Source organism: Zeus faber, assembly GCF_960531495.2.
Source record: "Zeus faber genome assembly, chromosome: 20".
NCBI lineage: Eukaryota > Metazoa > Chordata > Actinopteri > Zeiformes > Zeidae > Zeus > Zeus faber.
In genome coordinates this window covers 15371925-15390460 of record NC_137207.1, presented here as the reverse complement: position 1 = coordinate 15390460, position 18536 = coordinate 15371925, and the positions used below count along the sequence as shown (strand labels likewise).

Here is an 18536-nt window from a genome sequence, read left to right as displayed (position 1 = left end):
CATCAACTAATCACAGTAGAGGGAGCTCTTTTCAGTTGAGCAAAGCTACATGGAAATTCTAACCGAAATCAGTCAAACGCTGTTCACCCACTTAGAGGAAGACAATGGTACAAGATTATGCATAAATTAAACAGTCATTTAAAAAGTGTGGCAGTTCAGCCTGCTGCACGCAACCCGAGTGGCATTTTCAGGGCCATCCAACGCAGAGACACAGGCAGAGACATTGCAAACCCGCCAGTTTATTGCAGAAAGTGGCAAGATGCAACACGCCGGGAGCACGTGAACACACGTCATGACAGAGGCTCTCCCCGTGTGTGTGGGGATGGGGGATTCACCTGTTGCTTGTCGATGGCTTTGACAAGCAACAGGTGTACAGCCACCCTGATCCCCGGCCCAATGAACTACACCCGAGACAGGTGTGGCTGCTTACAGTATACCACACCACCCCCATACCACAAATACTATATAAATGATATAAAACATTGGAACACAATGTTTCTGCTACCTCATTAACATATAATTCAAAATGGAATGAGGGACTTTTTGTTCAAGATTGTACACATATGTTATCCTGTCAACTCCATCATATATTAATTGTGACTACTTATTGAGGATAATTAGGATGCCCTGAAGTGTTTTTACTGCTTGTCTTCTTTCTTCTTGTCTTGTTGTTTGTAATTTATTCGAAGTTATGTTATTGCACATCTTTCATGGACAAATTTCTGTTTTATACCTGATCTGGTGTGTATACCATATGGTACTGTATAGACAGGTAATGGGAACATTTCTTCACTCATTCACAAAATAAATATCCGTCTGTAAAAATCAGAACTTGAACTTTTAACACCAGGCCGTGTGACAACAGCGACTCTTGATTTTCAGGCACAGAGCCTTATCAGCTGATGTTGTTTCCTCCAGACATTGTATTTACAAAACAATAGCGGTGATTTGGATGGCAAAATGCGGACTTGAACAACTTGAGCATCGTGCTGTGTTGTAAGTTCTCTGAGATGGTGAGTTTATGCCTGCCCCTAAAATGCTCTGTGCACACCACTGCACAAGAGTTATTTGTCAGGGTTAGACAGGCCGATAAACAGACAGATTTTTATTTTTTGAATGAGTAAATGAATTTGCCCATTATCTGTCTATATTGTATCATGCATACACCGATCAGCCTTATGGGGTGTTCCCGGTATGCAGTGGTTAGTACCTACCAAAAGTGGTCCAAGGAAGGACAACTGGTGAACCGGTGACAAGGTCATGGGCGCCCATAGGCTCATGGATGCACATGGGGAGTGAAGTGTAGCCCGTCTGGTCCCATCCCACAGAAGAGCTACTGAAGCACAAACTGGTGATAAAGTTAATGCTGCTATGATAGAAAGGTGTCAGAACACACAGTGCATCACAGCTTGCTGCGTATGGGGCTGGGTCATGTTTTCTTCTACATCATGTCGATCGCTGGGGTTAGGGTTCGACTCGACATCAGCATCTGTGGGATGTGCTGGAACAACAAAGCCTGATCCATGGGGGTCCCACCTTAACGGCTTAAAGGTGACTTAAAGGATCTGCTGCTACTGTCTTGGTGCCAGATCCCAAAGAAGACCTTCAGAGGTCTTGTGGAGTCCGTGTCTCGACTGGTCAGAGCTGTTTTGGCGGCACGAGGGGGACTGACACAAAATTCGTGGTGGTTATCGGTGGTGGTTTTAATGTTGTGGCTGATCGGTGTACTGTATATACCAAATCAGGTAGAGAACATAAATTGTCCATGAAAGATGTACAATAACATAAATAAAAAAAAGGGAAAGGGAAAAAGACATAAAAACACTTCAGGGCATCCTTATTATCCTCAATAAGTACTCACAATTTACATATGATGGAGTTGACAGGATAGAATATGTGTACAATCGTGAACAAAACGTCCTTTATTCTGTTTGTAATTATATATTTATGAGGTAGCAGAAACATTGTGTTCCAATGTTTTCTATTCGAATAAATCCATTTGTACTTGCATGCAGGAGTACTAACAGGATCAATACAATTTCAAATAAAATATTTCGAACACTCTCCGTCCAGTATCATGATCCCATTAGCAGGGTGTCATGGGCGTGATGGCCTCTGCTTGGGACCCACTCGGCTCTTTTCGTTCCAGATTGGAATCTCAGTTCAGCCTGTGAGTCGCTGCAGTAAGAATCGCGAACAAAAGGAGCAAATTACTCTTTTGCCGGAGTGTGAAATAAAAGTGTTTTTGAAACTCAAATCTCATCCCCCATACCGTCTCTCTCTCTCTCTCTCTCTCTCTCTCTCTTTCACTGTTTTCCATTCAGTCGGGCTTGATCCCACGTTCCCCACTCCTCTCATCCTCCTTCATGCCGTCTCTATCGCTCTCTCTCTCTCTTTCACTCTGTATTTCTCTCACTCTTCCCCCTTGCCCTCCTTTGCACAGCCTCTCTCTCTCTCTCTCTCTCTCTCGCTCCCTCTATCACTCTCTCTCTCTCTTTCTGCCACTCTCGCTTTCACTCTGTCGGCTTGATCCCTCTTTCCCCGCTCACCTCGTTCCTAGCCAGCTCTTCCGTTTCTTTTTTTTCCATTTCAGAGACTAGAGGGTGTCTCCATGGCAACAAGGGAGAGGTGGGGCATGGAGGAGCAGGAGGAGGAGGGTGAGGGAGGGAGAGAGAGAGAGAGTGAGAGATACAGATGGATGGATGGATGGAGGGGTGGAGGAGCTGCATTGCTTTACCACTGTATATTTAGAAATAGTACATTTTTTACATTCTTGAAATTATTTATTAGAAATTAAGTAATTATTAAAAAAGAACATAAATCGCTGATGAGTTGCAAAATGTTCAAAATATTTCCCAGAGGAATAATATATTTTATATTTACCTTATCAATCTTTAAATAAAAAATGAAAAATAATCAAAAAAGAAAAAATAATAAATAAGAAAAAAAAAAAAAGCTGATAGGTTTAAAAGCTAAAGTCTTCTTTAAAATACGTTAAAACACATTGTTTCTGCTGGGATTTGTATTTCTGTGCATTTATTTTGTGCATTTTATGTGTGTGTGAGATTGCGAGGAGCATGGCCGTTCGAAAGAAGTGCTGAGCTGCACAGAGCTCTGTTTAAAAAAGCAAAAGAAAAAAGAAAAACCAAATTATGGAAATGGGTCACACGGAGGGTTTTGGCATCTCGCCACGTCGCCGTAGCGCTCCACGGGATTGCCGCGCTAACGGGGAGGGTTGCCGGGGACTTTTTTAAGCTGCGGCGGTGGCGGCGGCACGGAGGCTGCGGCCGCTTTAACGACGGGATGGGAGAACCACGGCCACACAGGCGGTTAAATGAGGCCACTCCCAAAAACCATGCTGAACGCAAAGGAACACAATGCAATTCTATGCAGTCAATTCAAACATGCTTTCAGAATTCCGTTTCCGTCATTGTGTGTGTGTGCGCGCGTGCGTGTGTGTGTGTGTGTGGCTCTGTGTGTGTGTGTGTGTGTGTGTGTGTGTGTGTATGTGTGTGTGTGTGTTCCAGTGAAACCCTTTGCATTATGCAACAATCTGTCAGAAGAAAAAGTGGCATCAACAACAAATGCGGCGACAGTGATGCAGTGAGATAAAGGTTTTATACGCTCGAATTTCCTTGGGAGTTATGCAACAATCAACACACACACAGACGCGCGCGCGGGCGTGTTTGTCTGCCGCGCCGCGTTTTCCCCGTCGGGCGGAAGTCGGGGGAAGAAGGGAAAGATGGTGATGTTGATCTTTCCCTTCTGAAAACAATGGGAGGCGAGGAGGTTGCTAACCCCCACCCTCCCCCCCAGTCCCCCCGTCCCCTCGGACGCTTGATGGACGTTTTTGAACAGCTCAGTTTGCTGACTGAATCAGTCTCATTTTTGTACATTTTCTCTCTCGTTATACGGATCATTCCTTCCACATTGAGATAAGATAAGAAAAGAAAAGATAAGATTTTAGAAGGGGGAGGGGGGTTCAGGGAGAAATTTCTCTTAATTCATTAAATATATGTATTGGTATAAATATAGGTAGCACAATAGCATACTGGTACTGTAGACATGTTCTTAATTATTTGTTGTTATTGGTTCTGGATTTTTGCTTTGCCTACCATTGACAAAAAAACCCAAGTGACTCATTTCACGATCTACAAAATGACAGGATGCATGGCAGTTCAATGTAATTCAACATAGTCATCATAATCACACTAGGATTTCTGTTACTTCTACCTCACAAGCAGCAAACTGGAGGTCGATTGACTGAATAGCAACAAACATCGGGGGAAAATATGGGGAAAGGTGATCGACTTGTCCTGTTTGGAGATGTTTTTGTTTCACAATATTGTTTCACAATTATATTCTCCTACAATGAATAACAATGAAACATATTCTCAGGACTTTTACAAAGTGATTTGGTATATAAAAAAAACATTTCCATTGTAGGCATGTGTTAGGTGTCTATGAGCTTGACTTTATAAGCCTTTTAAACTGTACTGTTAGGAGATTCAAGTACATACAGACTAAAGCACATGGACCATACCAATGATACTGTTCCGGCGTCATTGGGATCAATTGTATTACTCAAGGTGACTTTATGGTGGTTGAGGGCTGCAGAAAATAGTTTATATTTCCATGCTCCACATTTTACAAGCTGGTTCAAGCTCTTGGACTTTGCAACTGAGTCACGACCTCATTGCCCCCTTACAATGTGCATGCTGCTGCTACATATTAAACCCCAGCGCTCACTTGTTTATTATCAGTTTCTTCCCCTTCTCCCATTAATTCCCTATGGAGTAGAGGCAGAGTAGAGGAAGAGGGAGGTGGAGTAGAGGTAGCGTAAAGGTAGAGTGGAGGTCAAGTAGAGTACAGGTAGAGGGTGGTAGAGTGGAAGGAAAGGTGGAGTAGAGGCAGAGTAGAGGAAGATTGAGTAGAGGTAGAGTAGAGCGAGGTAGAGCAGAGGGTGGTCGGGTAGAGAGAGAGTTAAGGTACAGTAGAGTAGAGGTAGAGTAGAAGGAGAGGTGGAGTAGAGGCAAGGTAAAGGAAGATTGAGGTGGAGTAGAGGTAGAGTAGAGGGAGGTAGCACAGAGGGCGGTAGAATAGAGGTAGAGTGAAAGGTACAGTAGGTAGAGGGTGGTAGAGTATAAGGAGAGGTGGAGCAGAGGCAGAGTAGAGTGGGGGTGGAGTAGCGTACAGGTAAAGAGTGGTAGAGTATCAGGAGAGGTGGAGTAGAGGCAGAGTAGAGGTAAGTAGATGTAGGTACAGTAGAGGTAGCAGAGAGGTAGAGGTAAAATTGAGGGTGGTAGAATAGAGGTACAGTAGGTAGAGTAGAGGCAAATAGAGTAGAGGTAGAATAGAGGGCGGTAGAGCAGAAGTAGAACAGCGGTAGGGTAGTGGTGGAGTAAGATAGAGGTAGCATCGAGGGAGGTAACGTACAGTAGAATAGAGGTAGAGGTAGAGTAGAGCATGGTGTAGACCAAGATGGGAAGGTAATTCAAGTTTGTACTTCTATAGTGCTATTCTCTAGGAACTACATTAGTCAGGCATCAGATTTTTTTGACACATTCATTACAAATATATATATATATATATATACTGTATATATACATACAGTATATATATCCTTTTTATATAATTGATCCAGAATCTCATATTCTTTTACATCAACCAATTCAGACATAGATATACATTGTTAAATATATAACCAAAATAACTGATGGTGCAATATGAGGTGTGAGGTGTGTCAGGGTGCTCGGCGTGCCCTTGAGCGAGGCACCGCGTTCCAATATTGCACAGTGTATCCAAGCAACCACGACAACCACGCAAACAATGACGAAAAACCCCCCAAAACAAAACAAAAACAAACACGAAACAAACAAACGAACCTTCTTAAAGAGCCGGCCTCTCCGTCCGCGGGCTGGTTCTCCTGCAGGTGGCGGTAGACGTGTCCCCCGGCTCTGGCTCCGTCCAGCAGGTGGTTCTTCCCCCTGGAGGTGGGCGGCGTCCGGTAGTGATGGTGGTCCCTGGGCTGCCGGGCCGGGCTGAGCGACAGCGAGCTGCTCCTGCCAAAATGCATCGTAACAAAGCATCCCGCGTGAGAGGAAGGAAGGGAGGTGGGAGAGGAATATCTCTGCTTCAATTGGAATCGATGCCGTGTAAATAAATTCTAAATTCTAAATGAATTATAATACAAACAGTAAATATGTGATAGTATTTGTACTTATCACTATTATTTTCAATAATTCCACTTTATCAGCCCCACTTTCAATACAATTCTATATTCATAAAATGGGTACACACATATTCGCTGTTGTGTGTACCTCATGGGTATCATTCACACATAATACATTATAATAAACATGAAAATGGAACATGGAAACATGGCAAAAATACATAAAAAACAATATAAAAAAAGAAAAAAACAATACCTTATGGACCTTTAATAAAACAGTATTTTCAGCATTCTTCCTTTCTAACCTTCTATTGAAAATTATTTCATTTTTTAAAATAAATTGATTTTGTTAGATTTGATAAGATTTTATAAGATTCTACCAATAAATACATGTATTATAATGACTTATAATTGGCTACTCCAGAGCATTTTGATTTTCTATTTACATGTTGTGCACACAATATTCCTGCTGGAGTTTTCAATAATCAATATTAATTCAATATTATTGAACATTACTGTAGGACTGTACCAACATAACTGTGGGACTGTGGGTCTCTAAAACTGGAAGTTTCTTAATCAATGTTCTGGTATACTGTGAATATTGTGCAATATATTTTAGTTCTTGTTAATTTATACACCTTTTTTGTCATGTCACTACCTACTATAATAATCTATACATATTTGTCTGCAGGGCAACTTAAAAGTGCAACTGGGCAACCACATTTGGCAACCACATTTATTTAGGATTTCTCAACCACTGCTTGTCAAAAATGAATTTTTATTCTGAATAAAAATACGTTAAGATGCTATCTATATACATTATATGCATATATACTATATATGATAGCACATATGGATATATATTAATATAATATAGATTGATATAATTTTCTTCGTTTTCAAATAGTTTTCAGTTTAAACTACGAGATTATATTAATGTTACATATCAATAAACACCCCACACCTGTGTCTTATGCACTGAAAATAAACAGGCCAGGCCAACCGGCGTGTTTTTTGTTTTTTTTTGCCAAATCATTTAATTTCATAATTTTTTTGTCAAATAAATAGCCCATTTCAAGTCACAGTGACCGGCAATGTCAAAACCGGGCTGTAAAAACAATGTTTTGTTGGGAGGAGTGGAACCATGAGGTGTGACCATTTTGTGATAATAAAATAAGATGTTAAGTCATGGATGTCAAAGCCTTTAACATATTCAGCTTCCCTTTTCTTCAAAGGCATCGGCGCACTTTACACCAAATTAAAAACTCGCTTTTGTATTTGCCTCGAAACTAAAGATGAGGTCAGTTACTTTCCTTATTAATCATATTTTAGTCTAATTTTTCAGTCCTCTGAAAGGGGCTTAACCAATTAGTCTAATCCAAAACTCACGATTCTGATGGAGGATATGCGTGCGTGCACGCAGATAAAGGCTTATGCAGCTGGAAACAGTCGCATAATATCTATTTACAACAGATTACAATTGCACAAATCCTCTTCTAAGCAAATCAATTTTTTTGGAGTCTAAATATTTCATTTCCATTTCTCCGTGTGGAAGCCACATCTATGAAATTTTTTGCATCTAGGTCTTGAAAATCATCATAAATCAGGGTCTCTGTTCACCTGAAGCGCTTCTCTTTCGACATGGCCCTGCTGACGATGGGAGGAGTTGATGCCGACGGACCTGTTGCGCCGACGCCCGAAAAAGAAGATTCACCAGAGCTGCAGCCCTGCAGGACAAGGGGGAAGGGAATAGTAGACAGATATCAACAGATGCTTCTATGGATTAGGATTAGGATTAGGGAATTTGGTAACTGTTGTAGGGTAGCTCAAGACCAAATAACAAATTATTTTTTGGACCGATACCTCGAATTTGATCATTCGACGTTATTTTACAGGATGACTATCGGGGCTTTCGTACAATATTCACACACAAGAAATATTTTAGAAACAAACCTTGCTAATGATGTTATGACCAATCAGGTAAAGGCGTTGATTAGAAAAGATGAACCCAGGACCTTCTTGCTGTGAGGCAGCAGTGCAATGCACTGTGCCACCGTACCCACTCTTTTTCATATTTTGGAATGTGGACTTTGGCTTGGTTCGCACTCAGCTAGCGCTAGTTAGCCTGCTAGCCTAGCATATTGCTTACTATGCTGGCATCGATGCCTACCTCCTCGGACTGTGAGAACTGTGTGCGCCAGGTCGACAGACTCAGCGCTCTAGAGAAGTCGGTCTTTAAAGCCATCTACAGCCTGCGTGAGGATGTGAAGGAAAAAGGATGAACTGTTTGTGCGTCTCACCTCCATGCTCTATCCCGGAGACTCTCCGGCTGGAGAACAGATTCTAAGCCCTGGAGCCCACAGTCAATGTGAGGGATATGTGGGAGTTCCCCCGTTTGGGGGGGTCACAGTCAACCGTGGCATCGGGAGCACCGAGACGCCGCCAGCCTCATCTCCACTGCCACCAGCCTCCTCCTCCTCTGGTTCCATGCCTGGGCATGGATCCAGAGGTGACCATCCATTGCCTTCCCGGGCCTCCACTCCGGCGCCGGTTGGTGGCTCCTCCGCCACCGCGGTCCCTGCTTTGATCCTGCCACTCTCTGTTTTCAACGCTACGGAGGGCCGCCTCGGCTCCTGCAGCAGGGTCTCTGCCTGTCGGGGCCGCCCTGCAGCCACTGAATTGGACCACCTGCCTGTGCCGCCTCCGGGAGGATGCTGCTCTCCTGGCTCGGCTGCTGCTGCTGTCCCTCGGGACTCCTCCATCCGTGCTCGTTGTCGGCTTCTCCATGGTTCGACACGTCACCCTGCCTGGGGCTAAAACCCTCTGCTATTCAGGTACCCTGGTCCAGGATATAGACTCCAAAATCCCACAGTTGCTGGATCGAAACCCATCTGCCTCCACTGTTTCCATCCACGTCAGAACCAACGATCTCAGGAACAAACAATCAAAGACATTTAAAGAGACTTTACAAAGCTTACTGACAGTCTTCTACAGTCAGACCATCGGTTCATCGTCTACGGCCCGCTGCCGTGTCCCAGCTTAAGACGTAAAATTCACGCCTGTCCTTCAGCATCACACATGGCTCAAGGGATACTGCTGCTCCCTCTGCGTGCCGTTTGTGGAGAATTTTGGTGCCTTCTTAAACCGTCCAACGTTTTTCAGGCGTGATGAAGTACATCCAAACTTTTACGGATCACGTCTTCTCCCCATGAACATGGAACTTACGTTGAAATCCTCTCTTCACTACTGATGTTTGGTGGGTCCGACCCACTCTACTAAGATTAATGATTGTCAATCTGCTTTAGAAATTCCTGTAATTATAAACCATGTAACTTTCCTGTAACACTCAGGAATCAAAGCAATTTATTACTGGTTTGGACTTCAACTATCCCCCACAAAGCCATGCCACCTAGAACAATAAAAATTGCTTTTTTAAACGTCAGATGACCATAACCTGGATTTCACTCTACTGACTGAAGCCTGGCTGGACAGAAATTGCACAGTCGCACTCATTGAGACAACTTCTCCTAATTTCAAATTCATCCAAACCACTAGAGCTGATAAGAGAGGCGGTGGAATAGCTACTGTCTTCTCTGATATATATAGCTGCAAGGAAATCCCCTTTGGGGAATTCCCGTCTTTTGAACACCTTGCTATCCATTGTATCCATAAACTGCAGTTCTCAGATTTTAATCATTACTGTCTATCGGCCACCAAAATGTAAATGTGTCTTTCTTGATGAATTCTCTGAGGTACTGTCCAAGGTCTCCATAGATTATGATTGTACAATAACCTCAGGTGATTATAATATTCATGTTGACAATCAAACAGACCCAGATGCTCAAGACTTCATGAGCCTATTGAAGACATTTGACCTCACTCTGCCTGTTTCTGGACCCACCCACAATAAAGGACACACTCTGGACTTAGTCATATCAAAAGGACTTAATATCACTGTACCCTGTGTCATGACTGTTGCTATTTCAGATCACTGTTGCATATTTTTTTGATGTGTCTGCTTTTCCTGTACAACAGAGGGGTACCCGAACAATTAGAAAATGTATCATTAGCAATAATACCATTGAAACCTTTAGGAGAACTGTAAATTAGTTACCGCTGTTCATGGCATCATCAACCGAGGATCCTGTGAACAACTTCAACTCAAAAATACAAAATATCACTGTAAACATTGCACCTGTTAAAACTAAAAACATAGAAAAACAAAAAGCCCCCTACAAAACTTCAGGTTCACCATGAAATTTACAAGGATGGACTCAATCAGTACAACAAAGAAATTAAACAGGCCAGACCGTCTTCGTTCACGAAAATCATTAATGAAAATATCAACAATAGTAAAGTTTCTCTTCTCCACTTTTGATCGCCTTATCAACCACCATCTACAACCTCATCAGAGATGCTCTCCACTGAAAAATGTGAAGAAATTGCTTCATTTTTTAATAACAAAATCATAACTATCTGACAGAATATTAGTGCCTCAACATCCAGAAATTAACCCTTTCCTCCAGTTTTCCAGTAATATGACTGCTGCCATGTCTCACTTTGTCCCTTTAGACATAAAAAAACTGGATGATATTGTTAGTCAGCTCAGGTCTTCCACCTGCTGCCTGGACCCTCTCCCTACCACATTTTTAAAAATAGTTTATAACTGCTTAGCACATGAGGTATTAGAAATTATAAACAGCTCTCTTCAATCAGGTATATTTCCTGCAGCATTCAAAACAGCTGTCATTAAACCACTCCTGAAGAAGAGCAATTTTGATGAAACAATTATTGCCAACTATAGGGCCATTTCAAACCTGACATTCCTCAGCAAATACTTGAAAAAAGAGTTTTCTTCAGCTTTACAGGTGTCTAACATTAAATAGCCTTTTAGACATTTGTCAATCTGGTTTTCGACCTCACCATAGCACAGAAACAGCACTTGTTAAAGTTTTGAATGATCTGCATATAAACACTGATTCAAAAAATCTGTTCTGCTCCTGGATCTCAGTGCTGCCTTTGACACTGTTGACCATCATTTTTTTCTCGCGAGATCACAAAAATGGGTCGGCCTATCTGGCCCAATTCTAAACTTGTTCAGAACCTGCCTACAGGGCAAGCAGTTCTTTGTGTCCATTGAAGATTGTGTCTCCAACAAAGTGGAAATTATATGTGGAGTGCCCCAAGGTTCGATTATTGGACCATTATTGTTTAATCTCTATATGCTCCGACTTGAACATATGATAAAGTAACAAAAAATTAATTACCATAACAATGCAGATGATTTACAACTCTACATATCCCTATCTCCTGATGACCTACTCTATAGACTCCCTCACTCAGTGTATTAATGATTTTGATGTATGGATGTCACAGAACTTTTTACAACTGAACAAAGATAAAACAGAAATACTCATATTTGGTGCAAAGCCTCACAGACAAAAAAAAATGCAGCTCTCTGTCTCTGGAGAGCAAAAATTAAGCCAGAAATCTGAATGTAATCATAGATGGCGATCTAAATTTTTAGAGCCATATCAATCACATCACAAAATCGGCCTTCTACCATCTAAAAAATATTTCAAAATGAAGAGGCTTCTTGTCAAAAGCAGAAATTAATCCATACATTCATAACGAGTAGATTAGACTACTGTCATGGCCTATTCACCGGCCTCCCGAAATCAGCTGTGCAGTGGCTACAGCTCATCCAAAATGTGGCTGCACGTGTTCTCACTGGGACTAAAAGGTTTGAACACATTACACCTGTTCTTATATCTCTACATTGGTTCCCCGTAAAAAACTAGAATTGATCTTAAGCTTCTGCTACTCGTTTACAAAGCTATAAATGGCCTTGCACCTCAGTAGATAAAATAAATAATCATCACACACGAACCAGCAAGAACTCTCAGGTCCACAGGCAGTGGTCTTCTAACCATCCCTCGCACTAACGCTAAAGCAGGGGAGGCTGCCTTCTGTATCGAGGCCCCAAGTAGATGGAACACCTTGCCGGAGGACCTGAGAGAGGCCCCCACACTGAACACTTTTAAAAGCAGCTTAAAAACCTTGCTGTTCACTACAGTCTATGACTGAGTTCTCTGTGTGTGTGTGTGTTTGTTTATCCTGCAGCTGACTGTTCTTACGGTTGCACCGACATTTTAGATATTTTCTTTGATTGTATTTCCCTGTAAAGCGCATTGTTTTGCCCTGGTGTGAAATGCGCTTTATAAATAAAGTATGACCTGACTTGACTATCTTGTGGAGCTAATTATGTCATACAAGTTGACGGTGCCACACACTCCCACAGCCACAATTGGCTGGACTATTTTAGCCAATCCCTCCTACTCTACCTGCTTTGCTGCCTGCTTGCGAGCTACTCCCCTACATCCACCTGTTGGCCTCCACTCTTCTATCCAATGAGGGGATTTGAACTCATCACTTCTATATCTCCAGCTCACTAAATAAGCCTGTGTTTGCTGTACACCTCACCAGGAGTGATGAGCAGTAGAGGCAGACACCACCCTAAAAAAATGCGTGGTGAATAAATATAATTTTGAAGTAAATCTAAGAGTTGTCTGACAGAATCCGGAAAATAAGCACCTAAAAATAGCAATTATTGGGTGCGCTGTATGTGTGCCATCACAGTGAAATTTCATATATATTTTCTAAATTTTTGATTAGTCTTAAATCATTCACGGTTTAAAACATGTTATGGAAAAAATACCAAAAACGTGGCCTTGGAGTGGCCTGGGGAAACTTGACATTTGTTACATGTCAGTGGTGGGAAAATGAGTTGCCTGTTTAAGCTAGTTCAGTAACATTGGAAAAACAAATGTGTTTCAAAATAATTAACAGAAGGTTGGGAAAAATGTAACTGTTTTAGCTTTGAAGTGACATACACCGCTGGCGACACTCGAAAATATCTTTGAGGGACAAATATGCAAAACTGTGATTTTGCGAGATGTTTAGCACCAAACATTAAAGTGAGTTGAAATTTTCCCAAACCTGTTATAAAAAAAAAAATTCCATGAATATACACAAGGGGAAACAAGGGGGGAGTCTGGTTCTCTCTGGGAGGCACCCAGTCCCAACAGTGAAGACCAAGAAGAAGCCTCTTTGATTATATTTAATATTTAAAACTCACCACAAGGAGGAGAGGACTCTCTGTGAATAAACTTCCACATGAGATTACATTAATGGACTTGCAAAGGAATTCCCCACCCCGCCAGCACCACCACCCCTACATTTTGCCCTTGTTTTCTCTATCAAAAAAAAAAAAAAAAATTAACACCATTCTCAAACAACGGCGAACCTCAAAATAGCGCTCTGCGGCCCCCTCGCCGGCAGATAATGCTGTTATTCCAGTTACAGTGGTTCCTGCTTTTTCTCTGTCCAACCAATTGTACCGTCATTAAAGAAATTGGATCTGACTTAGCGCCGGTTGGGGGCCCCTCGACGGCTGATATGCCTCTTTCTATCCTTCTCTCTCTCTCATCCCCGACTGCCGGAGGAGGTGCCCCACCCCCGGTTACTCCCCCGTTTGCAGGAAAATAGGATCCTTTCAAGCACCCCACTACCCATTTTTCAGAACCCCAGAACAATTTGATGTGGGAAAATTTTCTAACCGGGGAAACAGGGCCAACGACACCACCCGGGCCGCCCAGGGAGAAAATAATTAGCCGAAGGCGGTCGACGCCTTCAGACGATTTGAGCTCGAGGAGTGCCGCCGTTCATTTCACCTGTGCCTCCCCTTCAAGTCTTGCGCGACACCGCTGGCGTCGGGTAAACAAACAAAAAAATGAAAATTGGATTTATTGCTCGAGAGGAGAAGAGTGGGAGTGGGGGGGGGTCTGCTCCGAGTCAACGCAGGCTTCCAGGTTTCATATGTGATTTTGAAGTACAACTATAGGCCAAGCTGCAGGTTTAAGAGGATTGCGGCCTCCATTACCCCTCTGCTGTATTACGACAGGTGTCTACATTTAAGATAAGATGAAACCGCCGCAGGAATGTCACAGGATGTTAATAATTATGCAAACAAAAGGGATAAAAAACACTGACAGAAATGTATCATAGCCTGGAGATAGAGTTTAAAGGATAGGTTTTCTCTTTTGCTATTTTTCAACCCAGGTCTTGATAAGAAATTCTATATTAGCATTACCAGGTACTCTCTATTAGCAAAACTTAGATGTTTCTAGGGCTGAACCCGACTCAGAATTTAGTCGGTCTAATTGGATTTAGCTGTTCAATACGTATATTCGACTTCATTTCCCGAGGTCCCGTGAATGCAGCATCACTTCCGAAACAAAAAGTTTTCTGAGTTCCCGTCAACACAGCATCGCTTCCTGATCTATTTACTACTTTCAACCGGAGAGCTGTGCCTTTGTCTTCTAACTTAATATCAGAGAACGAGTCCACTAGTAAGTCGATCGTGGATGGTGTCGTTCTCTCGGACTGATTAAAAAAACAAAAAAAAGACTTTGGATCTGGAAAGATCTAAAGAAAAAAAAACGACCGCTTGACTTGAGGAATCTCAGTCGGCTGATGGGTCTCCGACAGATGTTTTGAATTGTCGACTTTCAGGGGGCAGCCCTAGATGATTCATTCTATGATCTACGATTTTGCATTATTTTACAATTATTATAATAAAGATATATTTTCATGGTTCCCATCATTTCCTCACATCAGTAAGGTTGTGCTAAAGGTTGTGTTATAATTGATGGGGACCTACATTATAATAAGCCCTGGGTTGAAAAATGATGAACTTACCCTCTAATAGAATATATTTAGATTTTAATAATCATTCAATTATGAATAATGATCATTTAAAAAGTGAAACATCTTAGTCATGCTTATATAGCGTATGCTGATAATGCTGATATAGAACTTCAAAAAAGATTTTCTCCACACAACATATAATACCAATTATATAATAGCAGATGCTTCTACTTCATAGATGTCTTAACTTAGCAAATATCAATTTGCTATAATCCCATTGGAGGCCGCATATAAATATGTTGTATGTTGTATGTGTGGCAGTTGCACCTGCCACACGCCACCTGAGTGGTGTTTTCTGGGCCCTCCGACCCAGAGACACAGGCGATGGGGTTTAACCACACCAGTTTTATTGTCACAAGTGGGCAAGGTGGAACAAGCCCGGAGCACACAGAAAACATTATAAGGGCTCCTCTCCTGTGTGTGTGGGATGGGGGTTTTACCTGTTGCTCGTTGAAAGGTCTAACAAGCAACAGGCATACAGCCACCCTGATCCCAGGCCCAATTACCTCCACCCAAGACCCAAGGTGTGGCTGTTCAAACCACACCACCCCCACACAACAGTATGTTTACTACTTCTGCCTGCATGTGCTTACGTTCATCATTAGATATTCCGATTAACATTGAAGAGGCACAATGACGATTTATTTGCACTAAGTAGAGCAGACGTACAGCAGCAGTCAGCTTAAGCTAAAACTGATAGCAGCCTTCAGTTTGGGCTCCCTGAGCTTGGGGTCCCATTGTTGTTACAGGAGGCTTTATGAAGTTGTCTAGTGCTTCCAGGGAACAGCTGGGGGGCAGAAAGGTATCCCGCAGTTACATCATTTTGTCATACACTGTGGGAAGGAGGTTCCAAGATGGTTGCTCATCCTTTCCCTGTTCCACGGCCTCGGGAGCCGTAAAGGCGTCATCGCACATTGCAACTCCGTCGATATCAATATCAAATGTCATATAAAATTTACACATGAAGAAGAAATGGACCGACTGCGTCTCATGTCTTGATCTAAAAATATACCGCAGGGGTGACAGGAGCATCGAGCTAGCAATATCCCGGAAACCGACACACACTGATCAATATCTGCTCAAGCCCTGAACATTGTCCAGCGCAGCACAAACCAGCAGCGGGACAGACCCTATTAATCTAAGCCAGAATAATAGGAAACCCTGATGAAGCAGAACAAGGAAAGACATCAAGCAGAAACTCTCCTAAAGCTAACTATAGGGACAACAAGGGAGAAAAGAGGGCAAATCATGGACGTTAGCAGGTATACCATGGCATCAAAGAGAGCATTCAAAGAAGAAAGTGAGACGTAAACCCCAGATCGACCCACCTGTAAGGTATATCCATGCCACGGTAGACATGCTAATGTGACCATACCAGGAGGTTTTTCGGCCATTTTGAATCATTTGTGAGCTAGAGAACCGCATCATGGATTGGACAAATGCAAGGACACTCTGGTACAAGTGATGGATCAAGACATCCATGGGGATAAATATGAAACAGGTCCCAGTGGACAGTAAAGGACGAGTGAGCGCTATCAACTGTCCCTCACCTGGAAAACTGTCCTGGAAAGGCCGCCGGGGCGACTGCAGATTTAAAACCCTGGCAGCTCGTGTAACGCCGCCTCCCACGGAAGAAGCGCCCGCGTGGAACCGACGACAAGGTACGCTAAAGCTCGATTCAGCCGTAGTCTGTCGGGCCGTTATGTGTGTTTGCTTGTTTGTTTGTTTGATCTGCCAGCCAGATTTATGGGATTTGTCCCGAGCTGAGGGGCGATGAGAGCGCGAGTCGGGAAGAAGTGACAGCCGGATCCCTGGTGTGCCGCTGTCTCTCCGCTCGGCAACACGTATTCTTTCCCCTGCCTCAGGTTCCTTCAGGGATGACTATAAAACCCTCCCCACCGCTCACGCGCCAGTGTGTTCAAGGACCCCCACCCCCCATCTCAATGAAATAATCATTCAACAACCCCCACCCCCCCCCCAACCCACCCCCGCCCGCAGTCGGCATCCTCCTTTCTGGCAGCAGACAAGCATCTCTCCAACTGTTTGAAGGCCACCACAGACTCACAGCAGCTCTAATTTAGCCTGTAAACCAAGGGGTGGGCAATTATTTTTCACACAAGAAATTCAGAATGCTGTTCTGACATGTTTAAACCATTAGATTGGATTCTAGGAAATATCGTGCTGCAGCTCTCATTGAGCAGTTCCAATTAAAAACCACGATGAATCTCGTGCAAATAGAACGTTCAGAACGTTCCTATTCAATGCACCATGTAAACAAGAGCCGAAGTAGGAACAGTTGAACAGTTTTCTGTATCTTTAACAACTGCATTGAACTCCATTATGTGGAGTCCAAGTGCTTTAAAATCATTAATTTGACAATGTACAATGCAGTATGGCTTCTATGATGTAAATGATGACACATCTGTGTATATACAAAAGAAAGTAACTCTCCATCTACGAATGGTTTGCTGTTTTTAACCACCGTCTGCAGGCAGAAATCGAATCGGCTTGAAATCGAAATGTTTTCCCTCTTTTTAAATGCTGTTTAATTGTTGATTGTCCGTGCTGCCCTCCCATCGTGTTGTCTCTGCAGCACTTTGAAATAGTTAACAATAGATAACATGTATCAGCAGGAGTCTAATGAACAAGCAGAAATACCGCCTGCATAGCACACAATACGGGAAAGAAACAACAGCTAAACTTTCTATGGCTGGAGCGAGGCAACGGTGAATAATTGAATGCGTTACCTTCTGCAGCTGCAGGCTGTACTGAGGCCGTGTTCCAGACTTGGACATGAAGCCAGAGGCGCTGATGCTGCAGTCCCTCAGGCTGTGACTCTCCCAGAACTGGGCCCTGAGCTTCTCCCTGTGCCTCCTGCAGGGAGGGAGGGAGAGAGGGATGGAGGGAGGGAGAGAGAGATGGAGGGAGGCAGGGAGGGAGAGAGAGAGGGTGGAGGGGGAGAGAGAGAGAGGGAGATGGAGAGCCATGAGAAAGAAAGGGATGGCAGGGGGGGGGGGGTAGAGGGAAAAATAATGGGGTAGAGAGACAGGGGTGGAGAGAGATAGATGGAGGGAGAGGGAGATAGAGAGAGACGAGAGATAGAGCGGGGGAGAGAGGGATGGAGGGAGAGGAAGAGAAGGATGGAGAGAGAGGGAGATGGAGAGACAGGAATGGTTAGAGGGAGGGAGGGAGGGAGAGAGGGATGGCGGGAGAGAGTGGGGTGGAGAGAAAGAGAGAGAGAGAGAGAGAGAAAGTGGGGGAGACACGAGAGAGATAAAGCGATGGAGAGAGAGAGAGAGAGAGAGAGAGAGAGGTAAATTGAGAGAGAAGGGGGTGAGAGGGATGGAGAAAGGTAGAGAGGTATTGATAGTGGGATGGAGAGAGAGATGGGTGGAGTGAGAAAGACAATTTCAGTCGAAAAAGACATTTTACTGAACGTATTTTGAGGCCGAGGGATGACGGGAGAGAGAGAGAGAGAGAGAGATGAGAGATAAAGGGTGAGAGGGGCAGATGGAGAAAGAGGGGTGGAGAGAAAGATAGAGAGAGAGAGAGAGAGAGAGAGAGAGAGAGAGCGGTGATGGTGTCTCTACCTCAT

General features: G+C 43.3%; 1 protein-coding gene across 1 annotated transcript in view; it reads right to left on the bottom strand.

Moving 5' to 3' along the window:
* Positions 1–18536, bottom strand: part of nrg3b (neuregulin 3b) — a gene marked incomplete at its 3' end in the record, with an annotated part of 267725 nt that overhangs the window by 3240 nt on the left and 245949 nt on the right. The window contains exons 6-8 of the mRNA XM_080021222.1: positions 17689–17815; positions 7793–7899; positions 5886–6062 (exon numbers count right to left, since the gene is read on the bottom strand). Of these exons, the coding sequence (XP_079877348.1) occupies positions 5886–6062; positions 7793–7899; positions 17689–17815 (411 nt within the window). The remainder of the gene's footprint in view (positions 1–5885; positions 6063–7792; positions 7900–17688; positions 17816–18536) is intronic.